This window comes from Bos javanicus, chromosome 7 (assembly GCF_032452875.1).
Source record: "Bos javanicus breed banteng chromosome 7, ARS-OSU_banteng_1.0, whole genome shotgun sequence".
Lineage (NCBI taxonomy): Eukaryota > Metazoa > Chordata > Mammalia > Artiodactyla > Bovidae > Bos > Bos javanicus.
The window spans coordinates 7,932,090-7,955,947 of record NC_083874.1 but is presented as its reverse complement, the minus strand read 5'-3'; the positions used below and the strand labels follow the sequence as shown (position 1 = coordinate 7,955,947).

General features: G+C 50.6%; 1 protein-coding gene across 2 annotated transcripts in view; it reads right to left on the bottom strand.

Moving 5' to 3' along the window:
• The window catches only part of BRD4 (bromodomain containing 4), an 87,586-nt gene that overhangs the window by 18,889 nt on the left and 44,839 nt on the right, over window positions 1-23,858 (bottom strand). For both annotated transcript variants that reach the window (XM_061421789.1, XM_061421790.1), the window contains exons 2-7: window positions 14,579-14,897; window positions 10,952-11,089; window positions 9,484-9,619; window positions 7,678-7,967; window positions 6,669-7,031; window positions 5,594-5,716 (exon numbers count right to left, since the gene is read on the bottom strand). In XM_061421789.1, coding sequence (XP_061277773.1) covers window positions 5,594-5,716; window positions 6,669-7,031; window positions 7,678-7,967; window positions 9,484-9,619; window positions 10,952-11,089; window positions 14,579-14,863 — 1,335 coding nt within the window. In that variant the 5' untranslated portion in view covers window positions 14,864-14,897. The remainder of the gene's footprint in view (window positions 1-5,593; window positions 5,717-6,668; window positions 7,032-7,677; window positions 7,968-9,483; window positions 9,620-10,951; window positions 11,090-14,578; window positions 14,898-23,858) is intronic.

The following is a 23,858-nucleotide window of genomic DNA, read 5'->3' as shown; positions in this document are numbered from 1 at the left end:
GAGGGGAAGCCGTGCCCATGAGGGCTGCTAGGTGCCCGAGGCGGGCACCTGGACTGTGGCCCCACACCAAGCCATTCCTGGCTAGGAGAGCTGACTCGACAGGAAGCAGAGGGCTGGGTCAGCGGTGACCCCCTTCTTGCCACTAAGCTGAAGCGTGTGCAAGGGCTCCCAGTAGTTCTTCCAAAACTCCTCTCTCAAATCTCACTTGGAGGTGAAAGGCACTCCCAACATGGCCTGATGCCCACTCCCTGAGAGATGTGGCCTAAGGACCCACCTCACAGTAGATGGCTGGCCCAATGAGGACATCAGGCTGGGCACCCCTGACAGCTGCAGACCTGGACAGACTCGCAGAGAAAGTGCTCTGAGGCTCCTGACAGCTTGGTGCTCAGTGAGCACCCCCCAGGGGAGCCTGCCAGACGCTGGGCTGGGCAGCAGGGCACAATACTGAACAGAACAGGAGGCTCTCTCACGGGTCACATCCCCACAGGCAGCAGACACGGCCTGCAGGTTTAGAGTTCCAGAGGGAGTGAAGGCCCCAAGGTGGGAGTGTGCCCCACGTAGAGCCCACAGCCTGCAGTGATCGGGTCCTCACTGGCGATGGCATCTCCAGGACACAATACGAGAAAAGTACAGAAAAGGTGTGAAGCACTGCAGACCGGCTATGGGAGAGGGCTGGCTTTGTGAGGCGAAAGCTACCTGAGCAGAGACCCTGGGTGGACTGAGCACCAAATCCTACCCCAGGAGATCCCAAGACCTTTCAACTCTGAGATTCAGAAATCTGATGGAATTGCATGGGTCACAGAACCCAGCGGGGCAGCAATCCTTCCTGGGCTCCAGGGGTTCAACTGTGTGTTGCCTCGCCTGCCAGCTGGCCATTCCCTCTCTACCCAAGGGACTTTGTCACCAGAAATCCAATGACGACTCAGAACTGATAGTGGTGGAAGGAACAGAGCTGTTTCCCTAGCAGGATGTTGAGACCTGTTTTAAGCCCAGTTTAATACAGCAACTCACACAACAGAAGCAGGGGGACCTTTCTCAAGCGCGAGCTGATGCTTGAGAGAACAGCAGGGCCCAGAAGGGCCACAGGGTCAAACTGCAAGGCTGCTATTTCAAACTGGGGTGTGTTTGACAGGGCGCAACCTAGGAGACTCTCTCGATGCTCTAGAGACACATCTTCAGGTTTCCCCACCCAGAGACATGGGGAAGCATGATCTGGGCAGCAGACTGTGGGACTGTTCCCTCTGCTCCAGATTACTCAGTTTGACCTCCTCCAAGGCAGTTTCTCCTCTCAAATAAGGTGCCTGCCTGAACTCTGCTGAGTGGGTTTGAGGTTAAGAAGGACAATAGCTTTCTATATTTATTCAGAAATAAATCCTGGAGCATATCCAAGGGCAATGAAGAAGAAAAACAGGAGAGATGACCAGACACTATCATTGTTCAGATTGCCAGGTGCAAGACCTGTGGGCAAGCCCATCTCTGCCCACAGGGCCCCTGAATGTGGGCAGGGGCCCACGACTGCCCCCCACAAGCATCTAGAAGAACCGGGCCCACACTTGGAGAAGTGTGTTTAAGAAGGCGGTGGGGCAGCTGGACCCCAAGACAGGACAGTTGCAAGCACCTGGTGCTGCTGGGAGGTGATCCTTTACCAAGTAGAAGCTACGTGTGTCACTAGTTTGTGAACCAGCCCCCATGCCAGCCGTCAGAGAGCTCTACCTTACCACAAGGGCACCCCTGTTCTTGCCCCACAGGTTACAGCTGCTGTGGAAATGAAGCCTCCTTCCACTCCCTGGCTGCTTCTGGCCCTTGACCTACCAAGGCCCCAAAACCAAACAGCAAGGAGCATGGAACAGAAGGCCAAATGGGCCACCAGCCTCCTGGGCTGTGCCCAGCTGAACGATCCATCATCCCCGTGTCTGCTCCAGCCCTAGGGGGGACACCCCGGGGACACACTTGGGCCTGTGTGCCAGTGAGCTAAGGGCTGCTGCAGAAAACCTTCCCAAGTGACCCAGACAAACATGCACCTGCTGCTGCTGCTGCTAAGTCGCTTCACTCGTGTCCGACTCTGTGCGACCCCATAGACGGCAGCCCACCAGGCTTCCCCATCCCTGGGATTCTCCAAGTAAGAACACTGGAGTGGGGTGCCATTTCCTTCTCCAATGCATGAAAGTGAAAGTGTAAGTCGCTCAGTCGTTCCCGACTCCTAGCGACCCCATGGACTGCAGCCTACCAGGCTCCTCTGTCCATGGATTTTCCAGGCAAGAGTACTGGAGTGGGGTGACATTGCCTTCTCCGAACATGCACCTGCTCTGTGGTAAACAAGACAGATGTGCTCCTTGTCCTTAAGGGGCAAACACAGATTGTTATAATGTGTCCTAAGCGCTAAGGCAGAAACAGCAAGAGTTGGCCAAGAGCCTGTGGAGGAACCTGAGACCTAAGAATGAGAAGAGGGTAACAAAGGCTGCAGACACACAGGATGGTACAAATGAGAGAAAGGTCAAAGTGGCGTGGGGTCAGGCAAGAGACAGTAAAACCCAATGAGCTGCACCCAGGGCAAGTGTCTCAGAAGGGGGGAGTGACAGGAAGGAGCAGTGATCAGCAGCACACACCAGGGGAGCAGGGCTCAGGCCTTCTGTGCTAGGACGCTAGTGTCTTGAGGTGTACCCATCTACTCTGCCTAGTATGACATGACCTCCATCCCACTCCAAGGACCTGGGCCACATCGCAATTCTCAACATCAGAGAGAACCCTGGCTTCCGAGAGCAAGCATCTCTTCTCACTATAGTGTTGACCAGGGCCATCTACTCTGGACTTTATCAGACTCATGGAGGAAGCTCCCTACCCTCTTTAGTGACAGAGACGCTCAGTTGCTGGGAGGCGGTGGTGTCCAAAGACTCCCAGGCAAACCAGCCTTCAGCTGAGCACAGCTGGAGACCAAAGGGGAGGTGCTGTCCAGTCAGCCCGTCTTTGCCCCACCTGGATACTGCTTTCGGGCTTAGCCATACCTGGGCATACCAGGCTCAGGGGCTGGGGACATGCAAGTGAGAAGTAGAATTCAGGCCATGGAGGCCCACTTGGCCCCAGGTGCTGGAGATGCAGCCATGAGGGGACACTCAAGATACACACACGAACACACACAACCATACATACACTGGAGGTACACTGGGGCCTTGGCTATGTATGTACCTTCCTCAGTTTAATGTTTTTCCCTTGCTGTAAAACAACTGTGTACCACCATGAATTTGCACTTTCTGCTAAAATAAAACTCTGGTAATCCACGTAAGCACAAAACTTCCTAAATTACCCCTCCCTTCACAGCAGAACAGAGAGCAATGGACAGTACCAGCAGCAGCTCTGGGCCCAGAAGCTAGGCTAGCAACCCTCAGCTCAAGTCAACTGCAGGTTCCCAAGGACACTGTGAACCCAAGGGTTCCTAGCTATCTTTGTGACCACAGCTGCCAGGAGGTGGGATGTGGGCTTTCTAAAGATCCAGCATTTGGAGGCTGGACAAAAAACATAAAGTGGATCCTTTCCAGTAAAACTTTCTGGGTCAACCTCAGCCCCTGGGCACAGCAGGTCTCAACTCTTCTTACTGACACACACAAGGGCCAGAATTTTTTTGCTCCTCTTCCCCAGTAGGCAATCTAGCCCCCTAAACCATGCTGATCCTGGAGAACTTTGAAAGAAAGAAGAAAAACAAACCTCTAAATGCTACAAAATATAGGAAGTGTGTTCTAGAAATGCCCACAAGGGACCTGCCACGTCAACTCTGCCGAAGCAGACACCCCAACCTGCTTCCAGGCGTTTTACTTTCAGTAGCATGGAGACCCACCCTGTGAAGGGCAAAGCAAGCTGGGGGCAGAGGCAGCCCTGCACTGAGTCGCCCACTGGGCACTGCCCTCTGCCTCCCACCTAAGTGGACCCTCCTCGAGGGCAAGGACCTTGTCCCATTCCAGCCTTGTATCTGGAACCAACATTTAGAAAAGAGCTGCCATGTGGCAAACACCTCAGTGTCCGTGCTATGAGTAGATCCCATGTTTGGGCATGCTCATGGCACTTCCAGAACAAGAAAAATGCTGTGTGTGTGTCTGTGTGGCTCTGAGGGAACCACTGCCACCTGGTGGTGATGTCTGAGAACTGCAGCACAGGTATGACGCCTGAGCAGCTAGGATGGCAAATGCAAAAGTAAATAGAAAAGGCAACCTTGTGAGGAAAGCAGACAACACAGCACCAAACTGAAGAGAGTGCCCCTTCCAAAAACAGAAAACCTCAAATAAAGTAATACACAGTCAGCATAAATCAGAACCTTCAAGTCTGAGTGCATGTTTAATTAACAATAACCAGGTTCATACTAGTCAGGTGTTCTTTTCTTTTTAAATACCTAGAGTTTCAGGACACCAAAGGCTGACCCAGACAAGCCCAAGTGAAAGAACATCTTGGCTCCAAGACGATGACACAGGAGACAACATGCTGGTGAGTGTGGGACAGTGTGTGAAGCTAGCGGAGCCAGGAGACAGGTGGACAGCAGAGCCGGAGTGGTCTCCGACAGACACCGACTCAAGGCCATCAAAGGCCCTGTGCAAGTCCTCGCTTCTGGAAGCATTCCACAGCTGACAGAGAAAAGCCTGGGGTGAGGAAGCCCCACCAGGACCCCAGGAGAGCCTGTCGCAGGATGTGTGACTTGGACCGTGTGACAACGGGTGGTCCAGGCTGCTCTGACCCTGAAAGCAGAAGTGCAACCTGGGGTCTTGGGGAGAAGAGGCTGAGAATTTTCATTATATGTGATTTCAAAAAATTATAATAATGAAAACAGGTAACAGTACTAAATGTTGACTTTATTCTCCATAATTTTTAACTCCTGATCTTTTTACTCAAAAGACATGTCTCTGCTAAAATTTGGGCATAGTTGTTCCTTGTTTCTTTTTAAAAACAAAAAAACAAACAAAAAAAGAAAAGAGCTAGTTCACGCGTTTCTTTTGTAATCTGCCCCCTCGCCCCCACCCACGTGTGCACTCCACAGCACACACCACCTAGAATCAACCTGAAGGGGCCAGAATCCCACCCCACTAGGGCTCCGTAGCCACACAGAACGTCTAGAGGCAGCCGCGCTGCAGCGGGAAGGCACGCATCATGGCTCTCAAGGCTCCAGTGAATGCCCACAAATGAGCAGCTACTTCAGCTCACAGCTGGGACAAAGTGTCTACCTGGCAAGAGTGTCCCTCGCCGACTTGAGACAGGTCTGTTTTGGAGAAGAGTTGGGCCATGCACAGGATGCGCACTCTTCCGGCCAAGGGGAATCGAATGCAGGGGGGTGGGGGTGGGGGGTTGGGGGGGCTTTCAGTGGAACACCCCAAAACCCAAAATGCCCAAGACCAAAACCAACCACCCTACCTTAATCAAAAGGAAATAATCCCAATGTAAAATATATGTATTACTCTGACTTGAGTCTACTCTTCCAAAGCAACATGGCATTATACCAAAGCAAGCGACAAAAGTAAAACCTGCTGAGGCCCACAGAGGCCTGGCCCACCCAGGACCCCAGCCTGCTCTGCTGCAGGACGCCACACCCGGAGCTGCCCCAGAGCCTCACCTGGAGCTTGCGGGCCATGGCCACCACCTCATGGTCAGGAGGGTTGTACTTGTAGCAGTTAGAGAACATCAATCGGACATCGGCACCAAATTCCTGAGCATCACGGTACTCACGGGCCTCCAGTTTAGACTTAAAAAGACAGGACGGGTCCTGGTTAGTCACGGCTGCCTATGCTCCAAGAAGGGCTGTCTGCAGGAGCAAGTCAACTTCTCAATGGCTCGGAGTTTAACCCAGACCTCAATGGGGAGAAGTTATTACCTCAGTCCTCAGCATCAAGCGGACACAGAGATACTCTAACAGCAAGTCTCAAGGCTAGTGTCTAACCCACTGTGCCTGGCAAGAGTACACAGGATCCAGAGAGACGAAGCTTAAGCTACAACTAACTGTAAAGAGAGGGCTGGCCCTAGTTCTGACCTGGCCTGTATTTGTCCTGTTGACGTCAGACAGGACACCAATCAAAAGGAACACAGCAATGTCCTCTGCTCTGCCCAAGTTTGGACAGGTTTACTCCACTCCCACATGGAAAAAATGCCAAAGGCTTAAAATAAACAAAATCAAAAATGCCAAGAAAATGCCAGCACTTGGGACTTCCCCTGGTGGTCTAGTGGCTCAGATTCAGAGCTCCCAATGTAGGGGGCCCTGGTTCAACCCCTGGTCAAGGAACTGGCTCCTGCATGCTGCAACTAAAGACCCCATGTGCTGCAACTAAGACCCAGCACAGCCAAAGAAAAAAACATATATGTATATATATATTTAAAATGCCAGCACTCACGTGCCTCTCAAGAGCCTGTCAAAGTCACCACTGTCCAAACCCTCCTGTGCCTGCCACGCAAAGGTGGCTATGGGCACTGGGCCTCGGGACCACAGATGGCTGGCCTCAGATGGGGGCAGGGGCAGCACTGCTGTCCGCGACCAGCAGGGTCCCAGGATCTCGGGGGCTGCACGCCTCCACAACCCCCAGCAGGGGGCACTAGGCCACTCTGGGTTGGTGAGGAGATTTAGACAGCTCCTGAGACTGGGCTCTCCTCCTGGACAGGCCTCAGAGGTGCTGGCCTTTCCTGTCCTGAACGCATCCACTCACCTTGATTGTGCTCATGTCCATGGGGTGCTTGATGATGTCACAGTAGTCATGCAGACCCAGCGCCTCCACGTCCACGGGCTTGTAGAAGGGCCAGGCGTAGGCCGCGTGCTTCTTGGCGAACATCTCCTTAAGGATGCCATTGCAGCACTTGAGCTGCTCTGAGACCTTGCTGCTCTTATCTGGCGCCGGGTGCTGCTGCGAGTCAGGCACGTCCTTCTTCGGGGGTTTAACAGGCCGGCTGCTCTCCCGCCGGGGGCCCAGCTTGGCAGTCTTAGGCTCCGGGGGCAGTGAGGGCGGCTCATGAATGGGGTCAATGGTGGTAGGGGTGGTGGTATCTGCTTTCCTCTTAACCCCCTTCTTTGTCTGCCAAGAGCACAGGCGCAACAGGCATGGTCAGAGGCAGTGGCTGGCACAGCGGGCCCTCAGGGTCACTCCTGAAGCCAAGTCCTTTCTAGGGTCTCAATTCTCAACAGGAACAGGGCCCAAAGGTGAAGGACTGAAAACAGGGAGACCCTGTCCCACCACTCTGTTCTGCAGCTGGGACAGGACCCTGCCAGTGGCAGGAGAAAGCACATAACCGAGTGTGGGATCTGCTCACCAGAGGCCAAAGAGACTTCTGAGAGCAATTTCCCACAGGCCAGGGACCTCTCCCAGAGCCCACCCCTGTCACTGGCCACCCACGGAAGGCACACTCAGAGACTATTTAGACGGCATCTGCAAACACACAGTCTACATTAGAACCGGGAAGGGGGCAGCAACCACCTGGAAGGTGTTACTCAATTATGGGATCTCTGGGTCAACAGCTTTCGGGCTGTGCTGATTTAAACACAGCTTGATGCCCCCTTGAAATACCCACAAGTGCCCTGGGAGCCAGAAGCATTGGTAAGGATGGGTGACTGTCTCCTGTAAGCCTCACTGCAACTGGGGGGGTGGGAAAGGGGTTCTTTTAGCTGACGTGGCGGGACCTACAGAGTGGCCAGGCTGGGCCACACATACACAGGACGCTCACCTTCACAGGCTGTGGGGTGGCTGCAATGATGGGCGGGTGGCTCTGCACGGGCTGGGGGGCTGGCGCAGGTGGGGGCAGTGGCTGGGGGGGCACTGGCGGGGGCGTCTGCAGCGGCTGGGCAGGTACCACTGTCATGACAGGGGTCTGGACGATGAGGTCTGGGGTGACGGCAGGGAAGGGGTGAGGTGTGGCCTGCACAGATGGAGGATTCTGCTGAGGGGTCTGGGTCTGCGGAGGAGTCGACGCTTGCGTTGTGTTTGGTACCGTAGAGACGCCAGGTTTTGCTGTCCCTATCAATCATAAAAGGGACAGGTGGTTAGATGCCAGGCCTGCACGCTGGCTGACCTTGTGGGGACATTGCCACACGTGGTGAGCACACAGTGGCATGGGCATGGCACACACAGTCACCAGAACAATTTGTCTAAGAGACGGAACAGCCCAAACACCCTGGCCCTCAGACAGATCTGTCCACCTGTCCTAGGAGGCTCCAAGAGCAGTGGCACACCACATGCCACACTTCCTGGGGTGTCCTGGCTGCAAGTCCTCACTCAGGCACAGAGACCCCTTCATGAGCATGAAGGCGTGAGCCAAAGGAACAGGAAACTCATGCTGAGACTTAGCACCATGACAGTGATAGCAAAAAAATATTCCTTGGCACTTTCAGGCAGAGCTGTCCTCATTCCCAGAAACGCTGCCTTCTGAGTAAGCATTTCTGGCAGGAGGCCAGGATCAGCAGCCCGAGCCAAGGTTTCTGGAAACTGGCAGCCCACCATCCCTCTGAATCACAGGGGCAGGATGGACAGCTGCTGCCCTTCAGGACTGGCTCACACTGCCTCCCTGCAGCAGTGTGGGTGAGCCAAAACACACAAGGTCCCACAACTACCCAGGTGAATGAAGCCCAAACCCCTCCCAGCAGGGAGGCTACGGCTCCTTGGTTCTGAGTATACTGGACACCCGTGGGCAGGTTCCACAGCCAAGGGGGTGACCCTCAAGACCAGCTCTCCTTGGCTACCCCTCAGCACTGCAACGGAGATAGCCAACCCCCTTCACTCCCATGAAATTACCCCTTCCAAGCAAGACAGGAAGTCAGGTGAAAGCTTGCTCCTTAGAGCAAACAACTCACAGCACAGGCCACCTTGCAAGCATCATCTTTCTGCAACTTGGGTGCTGCAGATGGCAAGATGCAGAAGGCAGTTGTGAAAACTTCCTGTACAGAAACATTTCACGAGTAGGCTACTCCCTACCAACTGGCCTTCAGAATGGTATGTCAGGCTGGGGGGCAGGGCCGGGGTGGGAGCTAAGACCAGAGAGAGTTTGACTTCAGAAGACTATCCAGTAGCAGGTATGACTCTGACACAAGTGGATTAAGATAACTCAAGTGACAAACCTTAAGGCTCTAGGATTAATTAAGACTAAGACTGCCCTTGATCAGATCAATTTTACCCAAAATGAAAAAGACGGTCTATGGCACTGGTGGGATGAAGAACTCAAATTGTGAAATACTTAAAAAAAAAAAAAAAAAAGTTACACTTTCTTTTTAACTGAAGTCCATCGAGAAAGGCAAGGCCCAATGTTTTCTACTCCGCTGGAGGGTCAAATGACCCTCTGAGCTGGCTCCCCTGATGAACCTGGCTCCACCATATCCAAAACACAACAACACAGGTAGCAAATAATATAGCCGTCTTCCCACCACTCTAGTCTCCCAATGAACTCGGAGAAGGCTAGCCAACTGGGGAGAGAGAAAGCCAATTTTCTTGCTGTTTCAATGTGAAGCTAAGAGTGCCAGGGCCACTGAAGGTACCCTACCTGCTTCTTTCCTCCCACGTCCTCTTCCTTTTGCCTGGACTATCACGATCTCAGTTTCTTCAGTGGGCAGTTCGTTGATTTTTTGCAAGAAGAGCTTCTCCAGAGCTTCTGCCATTAAGACTATGTCATCTCCAGGCTAAAAGAGGAGACACACACAGTGAGGGTTGGCAAGCCCTCCCCACCTTTCTAGACAGAACAAGAGCTCCCCATCCTAGGTCCCAAAGTGTGGAGCATCGTATTCAGAGTCCTCCAATTTGAACTCCAAAGGGCCACAACACAGCTATACTACCTGGCACTGCAGAGGCTTCCTAGGCCTGCAAGTCTGCTGCCTCTCCAGCCTTTTAACTTCTGGCCTGAGAAATCATCCTAATGCCTGCAGTATTTATCGAGCACTGCCAACCACAGACTGGGGTCCCTCCCTTGACACGATGCAACTTCACCAGAATTACTTGGATTACATAGGATACATGAGCAGGGCTCCAATAACGTTCCCCAGGGTGTTGCCAAAGCAGCTCACTGAGGCCTGGGGAAATGCCCATTCCTTACTGCCTCATGGGTTCCACTCTGTCACCTCACCTGTAACATCCCTCAACCCACTCAGCTCTAAATGGAGAACTCTAACTGTACATATTTCCCTTAAACCTAGCGATGAGAGCTGAGACTTTAAACAAATGATCTGGCTTCACGGCATAGCCAAGATGAATGGCTTGGCTATTGGGTTAAGATGTGATCTTTAGGCCTACAGGTAAGACCCTACAAGGGGATACTTGATTCTCCGGCCACAGGCTATTATTGATGGTCATGTCCACAGTTGCAAATGCAGCAGGCCCCACACTGTACCCTCTCTCACATGTAGGTTTCTGTCTGAGCACATCTTTCTTTACAACTGGGCTTCCCTGGTGGCTCAGCTGGTAAACAATCCGCCTGCAATGCAGGAGATACGTTTTGTTTAATCCCTGGGTTGGGAAGATCCCCTGGAGAACTGAACGGCTACCCACGCCAGTATATTGGCCTGGACAATTTCATGGACTGTATAGCCCATGGGGTCGAAAAGAGTCGGACACAACTAAGCAGCTTTCACTTTCTTTACATTTTCTCTACATTTCAGTAGATTCCTTCCTGACAATTTGAGTCTCCTAACAAACTTTTTAGTGATTCACTACTGTCCTTTTCACATCTTCTCTACTAGACATGCTCAAGAACCAAAGTCCCAAGGGCATCAGAAGCACATGCTTCCAGAAGCACATGCTAACAAGGACGGCTGAGAAACACAGCCAGAAGGCTACTGGCCTCAAAAGACACATAACCCAGTTCACACGCAAAACCAACGGCCCCACCTACCTCTGCTGCCAGCGGTCTCCTCTGGCCAGACCCCACTCTACCTGCACCCCGCACCCCTGCCCATGAGTTCCAGACGTGCCCACCACCTCCTCTACCTTCTGCTTCTCCATCAGCCCCCACGTCTCACCTTGTTGTAGATGTAACAATTTGTAAACATAGTGTTGAAGTCCTGGATACATTCCTGAGCATTCCAGTAATAGTTGTTTTCCAAGCGCTTCTTTATTGTTCCCATATCCATAGGTGTTTTAATGATCTTATAGTAATCCTGCAGAGCAGAGAGAGCAAAAAGGCCAATGTCACCTCTGCAGCCAGGCAGCACTCATGGGTGGGGCGCGGATCTCACCCCGCCTCACGCCACAGACATGCAGACCTAAGCTCTGCCACCGCATCAGTGAGCCATCTCATGGATGGACTCCAAGATAAAGTGGTTCACAGAAGAGTTGCTAAAAGCTGAGTGGCAATTTAGAATAAGTAACAGGCAAAGTCACTCAACCTTTAAAAAAGTGGTTCTTATCTGGTAAAATAACCCACGGGAGTTTCTACTTTCTCCCCACCATGTGAAATTATCCACATCCATAAAATATATTCAAGCCTCAACAACTGGACCCCTTGCTTCCTGTCACACTGAAGCACCATGGACCAAAAGCCTCTATCCAGTTCATCTCACTTCCATTCCTTTTACCTACATATAGTCTATCACTAAGGATCCAGTAGTATCTGGATACAGTTCAACAACTAACCAGGTTAAGTGCCAGATGAGGAATCAAATGGAGAGTCCTCACTATTCTTAGTTTTAAAAAAAAAAAAAAACAAAAATTCAAAATTCCAGCAGACCCACTCCTCAAACCTCTGGATCTTATTCTACAAGTGCTGAACAGAAGACATCAGACAGCAGGTGTAGATGTGGCAAAAGCCCTTCCAATCAAACTCTCTTCTACCATTATACCTTTCCCAAAATCTAAACCTATCTTACAAGCAAATGCTTATGATCAGACAGGGCCTGGGTTTCCAGGAGGAAGGACCACAGAGGGGCAGGCGAGAAGGTGCACCTGCACACAGCTCGCCGCCCCATTAAGGTCCACTCTCTCCAAGGCTCCCACAGTCAGGCCCAGGTGAAGTACCAGAACCGCATCACATCCCAGGGGCAGCCTGATGGCAGCGGGGCAAGTCGGTGCTCTGGCAAGCATCGAGGTCCTGCCTAAGAACAGAGGCGGGCAATGCTGAAAAAGTAAGCCAAGGGTGTGAGGTTCTGAGTTGCTCTGACACCCACGAGAAAGGAACAGAAGTCGCTGGCATACACCTGAGAGCTGGCACAGCTCACACCCCTGCCCCAAATGGGGCTGCGGCACAGGCCTAGGTACCCTGGCGAACAGGCCTCAAGAGGAGACTGAACCAGACTTTCTACACTGTATTTGCTCTGACCACCTTTCCCAAGAGAACGAAGTCCAAATATATCTGCCCTGGGGGAAACTCAGATTTTATTCCATGGCCCAAGATCGTGGGGTCACCACCTCAGACTGGTGTCAGGCGCTTGAACCGGCCGTGGGGTGCCGACAGTGGTATGAGGCCCAACAAGACAGTAGCTGAGGACAGAGCAGGAGGATGAGGTGAGACAGTGACAGGTGAGGGCGGGGGGACTGAAAGGGAGGCAGGGGCTTAAGGGGCAAGACGACCACCCATCTGCACACATGTATGGAATGACAGAAGCAGGCATTCCAATAAGGCCAGCAGGGACCAGAGGCCGAGACACAGGTAAAGATCTGGAAGGGATCAGAAAATAGAAAAAGAATAAACTCTTTCCTGAGATGGCCCTATTCCCATTTCCTGGGGAGGGGGCTGTCCCTGGAAACTGGGCTTCAGTATGACACTGTTCCCAGCCAAAGAGCCCTGCCCCAGCCCTCTAGGTTAGCCCCTAGCTCGGCCACCTCTGTGAAGGCACCAGATCAGTGCCACCACCCCCAGCTTCTTCTTCCTCCATTGGAGCTGCTGAGGGTGACACCAAGTCACACTGGGACCCCAGGGGAGCTTGGCCTCTACTTCAGAGAATGACCTCAAACTCCCAAACCCCTTAGCCTGCCAGCCCACGCACACCCTTGTCTGTCCCACTGGCTGGCGGGCCGCCTTCTCAGGATCTCCGGTCCCCCGACCCCCTTTCTGCTCAGTCTTCACCGTCTTAGCTCTCCGTGCCTCTGCTCCCTCCGCATTCACCTGAACAAACCAACCCCTCCCTCCTCCACCTGGCCCTGCCACAGTTTCCCTTCAAAGCCAAATTTCTTGAACCGGTGGCTTCACATCCTCACCTTCTTGTCCACACTGCTGCGAATCTGGTTTCTACTTCTGCGCCACAGCTTCCTAAGGTCACCAATGCCCTCCTAAAGGCCAACAGGAGGGTCAGGGTGGAATCCTCAGCTCTCTGACCTTCCTGTAGTCTCTGATGTGGACACCTGAGAGGCTGCTCTCTGTTGGTGACCCTCCTAGCCTCCTGCTCCCTCCAGTGCTATAAAAGCTGTGGGCCCCCTTGGATTCCAACTGCAGTGCCTTCTCTCCCCATTCTTTGCATGTGCTCTAGGAAGGTCACCTCACCTGTGGATCCTGCACAGCCCACTCCTTAGTCTAGCTAGAAGCTGGTACCGCAAGCTCTCCCAAGAGCCTCCTTCCAGTGATGGGCTCAATGCCTCTGTGGTCAATGAGGAGAGAGACCTTTGGAGCCCAGATTCCATGAGGACCCTTCTTTTGTTCCCACCGGCTTTCCTCCACCAGTTCATGACCTGAGCCTGCAGCACCCCCACCTGACTCTCCTCCTGAGTGCACACGATGGGTATTCAACGGACAGACAGTACTGGACAGCTGTCAGAGATACAGCGACCGTCAAGCAAGGAAGGTCGCACTGATGGGTCCCTCCTCCTTGAGACCAAGTGCCCGGCAGAGGCTGGGGTCCTGCACCAGTGCAGTTCTGCCTCGCAGATTCACATCTGGGTCAGCTGCAACAATCATCTAATTCCAACGCCCTTGTCCAGGTGTGTGTGGGATTTGGCAAACAACAGAAGAAAATTTAAAGACAATTAGTCCTTGATGCTTTGAAGAAAGAAAAAATTAACACGTTATCCTGTTTCCTCCCCAAGGTTCAGTTAAAGGCAGAAGTTGAGTTTCCAGAGCCATTTGCTAGCAATGTGGGCAAACAGAGAACTCACAAAGCAAAAAGGAGAGGAACAGGGGCACAAAAGAATAACAGCAGGTGTAACATGGCCACAACACACCCCTCTTCAATCCAGGCCACCTCCGTGTACCTGGCTCCATCCTGCCACCTTTCCCTGCCCATGCTCTGGGTGACAACGAGGATGCCAGTACCAGAACAGGTACTGCAGCAAGCCAATTCTTCTCAGAATCTGACCAACCACGTCTGCTGAACCTACTGGGTCGGTCTGGCCAACCAAGTCTGTGGAGGGAGGGCCTGGACCACCAAGTGACCCCACTTCAAGTCCCCCGAAGCAAGGGCAATCTGCAAGCAACCCTCCACTTCTATTTCAATCTCGTCACACAACATGTCCCAAAATCGTAGTATCAAAGAAACCAGTTACTATTTAATTCAGTCAGCACTTCTCTCTTTCCCCACTTCCATTCATCAGGACTGCTAAAACCCCTCACTCAAGGATACTGGAGTTTGGCTCCACCCTCCCATCAATCCATCCTTACAGGAGCAACACAGGAGGAGACCTGGAGGAAGGCAGCCCTGGACCCTGCCCCGATTACTCACAGGGAGGTTTAGCTTGACGGCATCCACAGGCTGCTGGAAAGGCCACGCAAACTGGTGTTTCCATAGTGTCTTGAGCACCACTTTGAGCAGATATTGCAGTTGGTTGGTCTGCCTCTTGGGCTTGTTGGGGTTGGAAGTCTCCGGAGGAGGGGGGTTGGTGCTGGCTGTGTTGGCTTGCTGGGGTTGGGCCTGGGCCTGCGTTGTAGACATCTGGGTAGTTTCTAGTCCATCCCCCATTACTGGCAGATTTCTCAATCTCGTCCCAGGGCCACTCTCCGCAGACATGCTACTGATCCCATCACATTCTTCACTGGGCAATCTACAAAGGAAAAGCCACTGTCAGAGATGAGGCAGTAGAGCGGAGCCATTCACAATGACACAGCCCCGAGGGCTGTGGCCTACAAAGGCCGAGCCCCTCTGATGAAGACCGACTGGGTCGGCTGGAGAGACACTCCAGGCACTGACTAAAAGGGCCCCACTGTCTGCTCCCCTCAAAGATTCATCATCCAGTAGGGAAGAGAACCAGGAATCAACTTTGAGGGCCAGGCCATGGAGTCTCGAGTCAGCCAGGGGCTGAAAAGGGCTGTGGGAGCTAAGGAGTTCAGGGGAAGGTGGATATAATAAACAACAAACCAAGTTTTCACCTCTGAGTTTTTAGTGGACACTGTGAGAGAGGATGATTTGCAAGCCTCAAATTATCTCTTCATTAATATTTTTGTTTATATTTGTGGCTCATGAAACATTTAGCCACGTCGGTAATTGTACTTGGTGAGTGGGGGCCAAGCAGGAAGGCCAGACTGCCTGAACCTTTTTTAGCCCACACAGTCCGCTGCTGAGTGCTCACACTTACGAAAAATATTTTCTTGGTAACTTACATAATGTAGGTTTGGAGATTAAAGAGATACCACACGGTAACTGCTGATAACATAAAAATGAATCCATACTTGACCTACTGTTTTATTAACCAGCTTTTCAAAGTTTGTTTATAAAGGGATAGAGGGGCACTTCCTGTGATTCTTTGGGGGCTTGGGGTGGGGGACAGTACATGTGACCTCCCCCCACCCCAATCAGTGCCTTATTAGCACTCTGTCCATGCACTGCCCCCAACAACCCCTGCTTCAAGCCATACTATGGACATTCTTGCAACGGTGGCTTTGTGCACCTGTCCAGTTATTCTATAGGACAACCACAGGGAAGTGGGTTCATGTTTTTAATGTCAAACGGCCCCTCAGAAAACACACTAACCCACCCCTTACTTTTCATTCTTTTAATGAGAAGAAACATCTGCTTAAAAGCGTACTGATCATTTGCACTCTTGTGCAGTACTTTTCTGACACTTTACTACTAGCAAGAAGGAACAATCAGAAAGTGAGGCAGGAGCTGCTTCCATGTAACGAGCAACTCCAGTAATAAATCCAGGAGTTCAGTGAGGGTAAGAAAACCTCCGTAGCTGAGGAAGTCAGGCAAGGGCTTAGGCAAAGAGGGACAACAGGACTCTGGCAGGCAGAGGGGATAAGAAAAAATGGGGCAAGCTGGCTCGCTTTGTCCCAGCTTTCTTTCTGGAAGACGCTCAGCACATACTAGGCATTCTGGTTCAGTCCAAGTGTAATTTAAAACAAGGTTTTCACAATGGTTTCCATAAATGCAGTTCTGGCAAAATGTTACTGTTGTTGTTCTGTCACTAAGTCATGTCTCTTTGTGACCCCACGGACTACAGCAAGCCAGGCTCCTCTGTCCTCCAGTATCTCCCGAATTTGCTCAAATTCAAGTTTACTGAGTCGGTGATGCTATCTAACCATCTCATCCTCTGCTGCCCCCTTCTCATTTTGCCTTCACTCTTTCCCAGCAAGAAGGTATTTTCCAATAAGTCAGCTTTTCACATCAGATGGCCAAAAGTATTTCAGCTTTAGCTTCAGCATCAGTCCTTCCAAGGAAGGACTGGAAAATCACTTAATTTTTAAATGCACAAGGTGAGAACTCACTACATAAAAGCAACTCAGTAGTGAAGTCCGTCATGGCGTGGAGGGGGTGGAGAGCTGAACCTCTTGGTCTGAGGCCTGACAAAGCCAACATGGCCAGGGAGACCGCTTTCCTTCCAGGGTGCTCTGGCTGACTACAGACCTAGCTATCAAGTGGCTAGACAACCCAAGAAGAGAGCGCTGCTCCGAAGAAAAGGCTGATGCGGGGGCAGGAACCCACGTGGGGAGCCCATGGCCATCACATGGCAGACTGTGGATCCTAGGGATCTGAATCCTTGTTTGCTTTAAGAGGAAGCACTGTTCTCTACCCCCTTTCACCATATAGATATAAAACTTAAGAGTGAAAGTGAATGTGAAGTCGCTCAGTCGTGTCCGACTCTTCGTGACCCCATGGACTGTAGCCCACCAGGCTCCTCCGTCCATGGGATTCTCCAGGCAAGAGTACTGGAGTGGGTTGCCATTTCCTTTTTCGGGTGAATCTTCTCGATCCAGGGATCAAACCCAGGTCTCCCGCACTGCAGGCAGATGCTTTAACCTCTGAACCACCAGGAAAGAGTGCCATTTGCCTATTCTGAGATGGGATACCAATCACTCAAACAAAAACCCATCACTCTGAGTAAGTGATTCATCATTTAACTCACAGGAAAGGTCAATACTGTCAATGCTAGAGAAAGGGTGTGTTACAGCAGTGCCAGTTAGGTGTCTAGAGGTGGTCATGCATCTATTCAATGATGTCCAGCTGCTCCCAATATGCCAGTAAGACTTTAAGGTTTATGCCCTCCAGGTAACTCCCAAGACCCAAGAAGGAAGGGACAGCTCCTACAGCAACCTCTAAGCTCTCTACAAGGAGAACACCAACCCAGTTCTAACAACGCCTACAGGAAAAGGGGTTTTGCACGTGCAAAGCTGATTCCTGGTACCTCTCCTGCACATATGGTGCTGGAGATGAAGAAGGGGCACCCAGAGTTAAAACCAGATAGGTGTCCGGCATAAAAGTGTGATGGAGACTGATGGGCCAGCAACCTGCGGAAAGCATCCTCCAAGCCATGACGGCAGTGTGCTAGGAGCTGAGGACCACGAACGGGCATTTCCAGAAGCAACTTAATCTGCTGGTGGGCCAGTGAATATTGCAATAGCACAACAAGCTCTCAGGACCACAACTACTGAAATACAATAGTTTTCAAAGGCAGACGTTACAGGATAGGTCTGCCTCAGGCTCTGAGGATACAAGGCACTTTCCTTTCTCCACCAAGGGGACTTCTGGTACAAGTATGGCCAGAACTAAGGGCCATGTGGTCCTGAAAACGTGTCATGCAATGAGCTGTGGTGGGACAGTGGGGATGGAGGTGCTCCTAATGGGAGGGAGGTACATAAAGCACACCGGGCTGGGAGCCTGGAGAGGACGGGGTGGACACTGGAGCCTTAAGGTGAGTAAACACACCCCAGTGAAAGGAGGAAGGAGGTCACATACAGATTCAGGGAGGCGAAGCCTCCAAAGGCTGGGTGGGATAAGGTGTGGAGTCATCAGAAAGAGTGCTCAGAGAACAGAGGTGGAGAGGACAAGGGCTTAAGCTGAATCACCCAACACTGAGTGTGACTCAGGAGGAAGGGAGGAATCTGGCTGAGAGCATGTCACTGCTGACCTCAGGTGAAGCAGGATGTGGAGGGCGGCCCCCTGGAAGCTGCATTTGGCCGCACGTGGAACCTTGCACACAAAAAGCATGCCTTCACTCCTGAAGTGAGTGACAAGGAAGAGAAGAAATTTCTCTAGTTCTGAGGTTTAGCTGATAAAAGAACAGGACCTCAATCTCACAGAAGCTAGGTCTTACAGCCACCCGCAGAGTAATAAGGCATGGCAAAGTTCAGGCAGGCGAGTTCACAGAACTGCGTCCCTGACGGCAGCAGGCGAATGCAGACCACCTTTAGGTAGCTGCCATTTAATTACTTATTCCCCTCTTCATTTCTTTTTATTCTTACCCCAGCATTGATTGCTAAGAAATGCTCCTGTTTGTACCAGTGACACTTAGAGGTGTCAGCAGACAATAATACTATTTTCTGGATGAAATTTAACAACACTGTTTTGCTCTCATGGTTTCTAATGTAACTGAATATCCACGCGTGACTCCTGATTTAGTTTCCTTTCAAAATAAAGGTACTATAAACAAAACAGTAAACTGATTAAAAAAACAACACAGTAAAGGATACAAGTATCAAGATAGGACATGACAAAAATTAAGTAGGAGTTGTAAGGGCAACCTGGTCTTGCCCTGTGATCCTCTTCAGAGGGGAGCCAGGCGAGACCTACTGCAGGTTGCCGGTGGGGAAGCCAGTGAAAGTCGCTCAGTCGTATCCGACTCTTTGCGACCCAATGGACTATACAATCCATGGAGTTCTCCAGGCCAGAATACTGGAATGTGTACATGTTCCCTTTTCCAGGGGATCTTCCCAACCCAGGGATCAAACTCAGGTCTCTGGCATTCCAGGTGGATTCTCTACCAGCTGAACCACCTGGGAAGCTCAAGAACACTGGAGTGGGTAGCCCATCCATTCTCCAGCGGATATCTTCCCAATCCAGGAATTGAATTGGGGGTCTCCTGCATTGCAGGCAGATTCTTTACCAGCTGAGCTACTAGGGAAGCCCAGGGAAGCCAGTAGGCTAGGAAAATGTGCAGGAAACTGCTGGAAGAGGGAGGGAAGATGGAGAGGCATCCCCAAGACGGCGGAGACTATGCAGCGTTCCCTTGAAGCCCTCCACAGGTAAGTGAATGGAGGTAATCATTTACTGAGCAGAAACAGAAACTGGGGTTTTGGGCCAATACGAGGGAGACAGAAGGACAAATGACACAGGCAACACACCAGCTGGCCAGGAGCCTTGAGTTTGGTGGCCATGAGCAAGATACACAGAGATATAAGATATGCTGAGTGCGGGACATAAGCGTTGACAGAGGGGCAGCACACAGAGAAGGAAATATGTCAGTGGGATCTAAGAACACATGGAGAATAAATTTATTTAAAAAAAAAAAAGAGCACGTGGAGTTGGCTGGGGGAGGGTTTCTATGCAGCAGGACCAACATGTCCAGAGGAGCACAAGGGGACTAATGTTAACTGTGACCCATGATGAAGGGAGGAATTAAGCTATGAGGATAAAGATTGATGCACAGTCTGGTTTCTCCTTAGATCTCTCCCAGAAAGAAGCTCTAGAATTACACAGCCAAGCCCGAGCCAGGTGAGTTACAGCAAGCAAGGGACAGGAGCCACCCCACCCTGAAGGAGACAGTCTGGCTCTAGGGCAGTGGAGCTCTATGGGCTACAAGAATGCAAGCCGCCAGAGGGTGGAGCCAAGCACATCCCACCAGGAGGAATCAGCCCCATGTTTTCCATTAAGTAATGACATCCTGGAAATCTTCAAGCAGTGTCCCCAAGGCAAGAGGGAGTCAAAGTAAATGACTTCTAAAGCTTCAGGGCTGGGCTGTGCCTTTTCTCTTTTCAAGTGGACTCTCAGCAAAGTCAAAGGACGGTGAACTCTGGACACAACCATTTTCCTTCACCTTCAAGGCAGGCCCACAGGGGCCTTTGGGCCAAGGAAGTTAAATTTTCTGCTCAAAAAAATGAATACTTTTTCTACAGAAAATCTGACCCTTTAACTTTGCTTCATCTCTATTTTAAACCAGTACGTCTATGACAGAAACCAAAACATCCTTTCAAGCCTGTAAGAACTGGGCAAGTAAACTCCTTAGAAAACTTTGAGAAGCCATTCATTCATACTGTGGCAAGAACACCAGGGAAACCAAGAATCTCTAATCTGTTATGGGCCAAGAAAGAGAGGCACTGGTGAGCAGCGCTGTGTGAGAGCCAGGATGCCTTTTCTAAGGTACAGATCCAACTGGGTTGCCATCTCAAGTACATTGGTCCCACAGTAGTCACCCCTAGCCTGCACTGTCCCAGCGCCTAGTATCAATACTCCGAACAACACGGTGGCCACAACGGGCTCCTTCTCTTGTCACCTTCACGACCTTCATTTGCTGTATCTGGTGCTTCCCTGATCTGTCTCATGGTTTTGATGGTCAGCCTCCCCTATACATGCAGCTGGGAGCCCTAGGGCCATCTTTACTTCACTCTTGTCCTCCTAACACACAGGTGTTTACTGAATGACTCAAGTACCGAAGTCACCCTACACTGACCACACACAATGGTCAGTTACTCTGGGGCTTCTAGTTCAATTTCAAAACTCTGGAAAAGGAAACCAGCTAGCATTCTCACAAGGAAAATGTGACTCCTATAGTCTCACTTGCTCAGCCAATGCATCCCATCTGAGTTACAAGCCACGCTTGGGGACTCTGTAGTCCACATGATGTCCTCCAAGTGATTAAGCAACACTTGGGCGAGTACTGTGAAAAAGAATGGCAGGGTTGCTGTGACCACTGACACTGAGGAAGGGCACGCCTGTGGTGGGGAATGTGGAGAGAGACAAGGCTTGTGATGGCCTGGGGAAGGTGCCACTGACGCAGTAACACAGGCACGGGCCTGGAGGCAGGAGAGACACCAGTGCACGTGCAGAGCCGAGAGGAGGACACACAGGAGCATGTGGCCACGCTGGCCTCGTGTCCTCCCTAAGTCCCTGACTGCGGGGCAGGGAAGACAGTGAAAGGGGCAAGGGGGGTGGAAGAGGCACTGAGGTCTGATTCTAGGGACACCAGGAGGTAAAGACTATAAAGAATCTCATTCCTGCCTGGAATATAGTTTCATCCTCAACTATACCTGCACACCGCAGCATGCTGTTTACAGATGCAGAAGATGGGATGCGCAGGGACACGGTAAATCACGAGTGTGAACACAGGGTGGCTCTCTGTCTGCCCCTGAGTCCCACAGGAAATGAACAGCTCTCAGCACCAGAGCTCTCTTTAGAGAGAGGAGGCTGAAAAGTCAAACTTATCAATCTGCAGATATGGAGGAATTTATTAATTCTCATGACAAAGTATAAATGGCCTTCAACTAATTCAACCAAAGTTTTACAGCTGAAAGATTCAAAAATGCTGTCCCCTGTTTCCACACTCACCTGTGGCTAAGAGGCAGGAGCCACCAGGTACTGAGCTGAGACAGGGGAAGGTCAAGGGACAGGAAGAGGATTTCACTTATTGTTTTCAACCCAAAGAAGGCTCAAAGACCCCACAGGGTGTCCAATTCTGGATCTACTCCCAACAGTTATCTTACAGCATGTTCCCAGTTTAGAGGAAGAAGAAAAAGATGAAGAAAACCTGGATGGTCAGTGTCCTGGTTCAAAGACTGACTGTTGAGGCACCACAGAGTGTCACAGTGGGAACTATCAGTGCAAGGTAATTGATAATGTTACACCCTACTATATTCAACAATGTCCCATCTTCCAAAGCCTGCATTCAGCAGTTACTGTCATAAAAAGCAAATACAGCTGGTCCTTCTTATCTGCAGATTCCACCAACAGCAGATCAACAATATGGGGGGGGGGGGGATATTCTAGAAAGTTCTAAAAAGCAAAATTTGAACTGGTATGCACTGGCAACACAGAATTTACACTGTCTAAATTACTCTCATAATGTTTACTTGCATTAGCTATAAATAACCTAGAGATGATTTAAAGTATAGGACAGGACGCGCAGTTGGTTATATGCAAACACTATGCCATCAAATTTTGTTTCTTTATTGGAGTCTAGCTGATTTACAATGTTGTGTTAGTTTCTGTTGTACAACAAAGTGAATCAGTTCCATTTATACGTATACCAACTCTTTCTTAATACTGATTTCTTGGCTGTGTTGGGTCTTAGTTGCAGGACACAGATCTTCCATCTTCACTGCAGCATGTGGGATCTTTAGTCGCAACATGCAAACTCCCAGCTGAGGCATGTGGGATCTAGTCCCCTGATTAGGGAACGAACCTGAGCTCCCTGCATTGGCAGTGCAGAGTCCAAGCCACTGGACCACCAGGAAGTCCCTGACGCTGCTTTAGACTCTTTGCCTGTAAAGGTCATTACAGAGTACTGAGTAGAGCTCTGTGTGTTGCACAGTGGGTCCTTAAAAGTTCTCTATCTTATATAGACCAGTGCGTATGTCATTCCAAATCTTCCAATCTAACCCTCCCCCCTCCCCCCACTGCTAACAGTGTTTTCTACATCTATGATTTGATTTGTTTTATAACTAAGTTCACTTTTATCAATTTCTTTGGATTGCACATACAAGAGAAATGATATGTGCAATGATTATATGATATTCGTTTTTTTTCTGACTTACTTCACTCAGCATGATAATCTCTAATCTATCCATGTTGCTGCAATGTAAGAGACTCGAGCACCTCTGGATGTGGGTGCCTGGCAGTGGGTGTGATTGTGTGGCTGTGTGTCCTAAAACGGAATCCTCAACAGATACCAAGGGACGGCTGTACCATGTAAAATTCAACACAGGATACAAAACGTGGGTGACAGATGTCTTAAGGTTGTAGTTCTAAGGTTTAAGGAGTTGTGCTGTAGCCAACAGGCACACATATTCCATAAGCAACTGGCTGTAGTAATGCAAGAACATAATATTTTTTCCTTTCAATTCATGTGTTTTCTTCAAACAGGTGTAAACTGTTGTTGGGATATTAGTACTTACTTTGTTGTTTGTACCTAACTATCCATTAAACAAGCTTGTTAGGTATTCCCTGTGGCCTAATATCATGATTAAAAAAAGTGATACGCTACTTTTGCCGTGAACTAAAGTATGGGAACCTCTGGGTTGACTAATAAAAGTTAAAATGTCAATTCTATTTATTTTTGTCTGCACTGGGTCTTCATTGCTGCTCGCAGGCTTTCTCTAGTGGCGAGAGGGGGCTACTCTCGAGTTCTGGTGTGCAGGCTTTGCGCTGCAGTGGCTTCTCTCACTGCAGAGCGCAGGCTCTAGGGCACACAGGCTTAGCTGCCTGGCAGCATGTGGAATCTTCTGGACCAGTGACTGAACCCTTGTCCCCTACACAGTGGCAGCTGTATTCTTAACCAGTAAACCACCAGGGAAGTCCAAAATGCCAGTTCTTTTCCTATGTTTACAGTCCCCTGATTAATTACTCCTGCTGTGAAGAATATTGCTTGCTATCATTCCAACTCATCTAAGGACACTGTTTAGCAGACAATACAACTGTAATGTTTTTCAAATTTCAACAGAAATATTTTCTTTCCTGGAGATTAGTAGGAGGCGAGACAGACACGGGAGAGGCTTGGGTCTAGGCTTCTGTAAGTAACTGAGAGAGGACAAGAGAAAGACTTGATTCCTGGAGATTTAGTCCCAGCTCTGTCTCT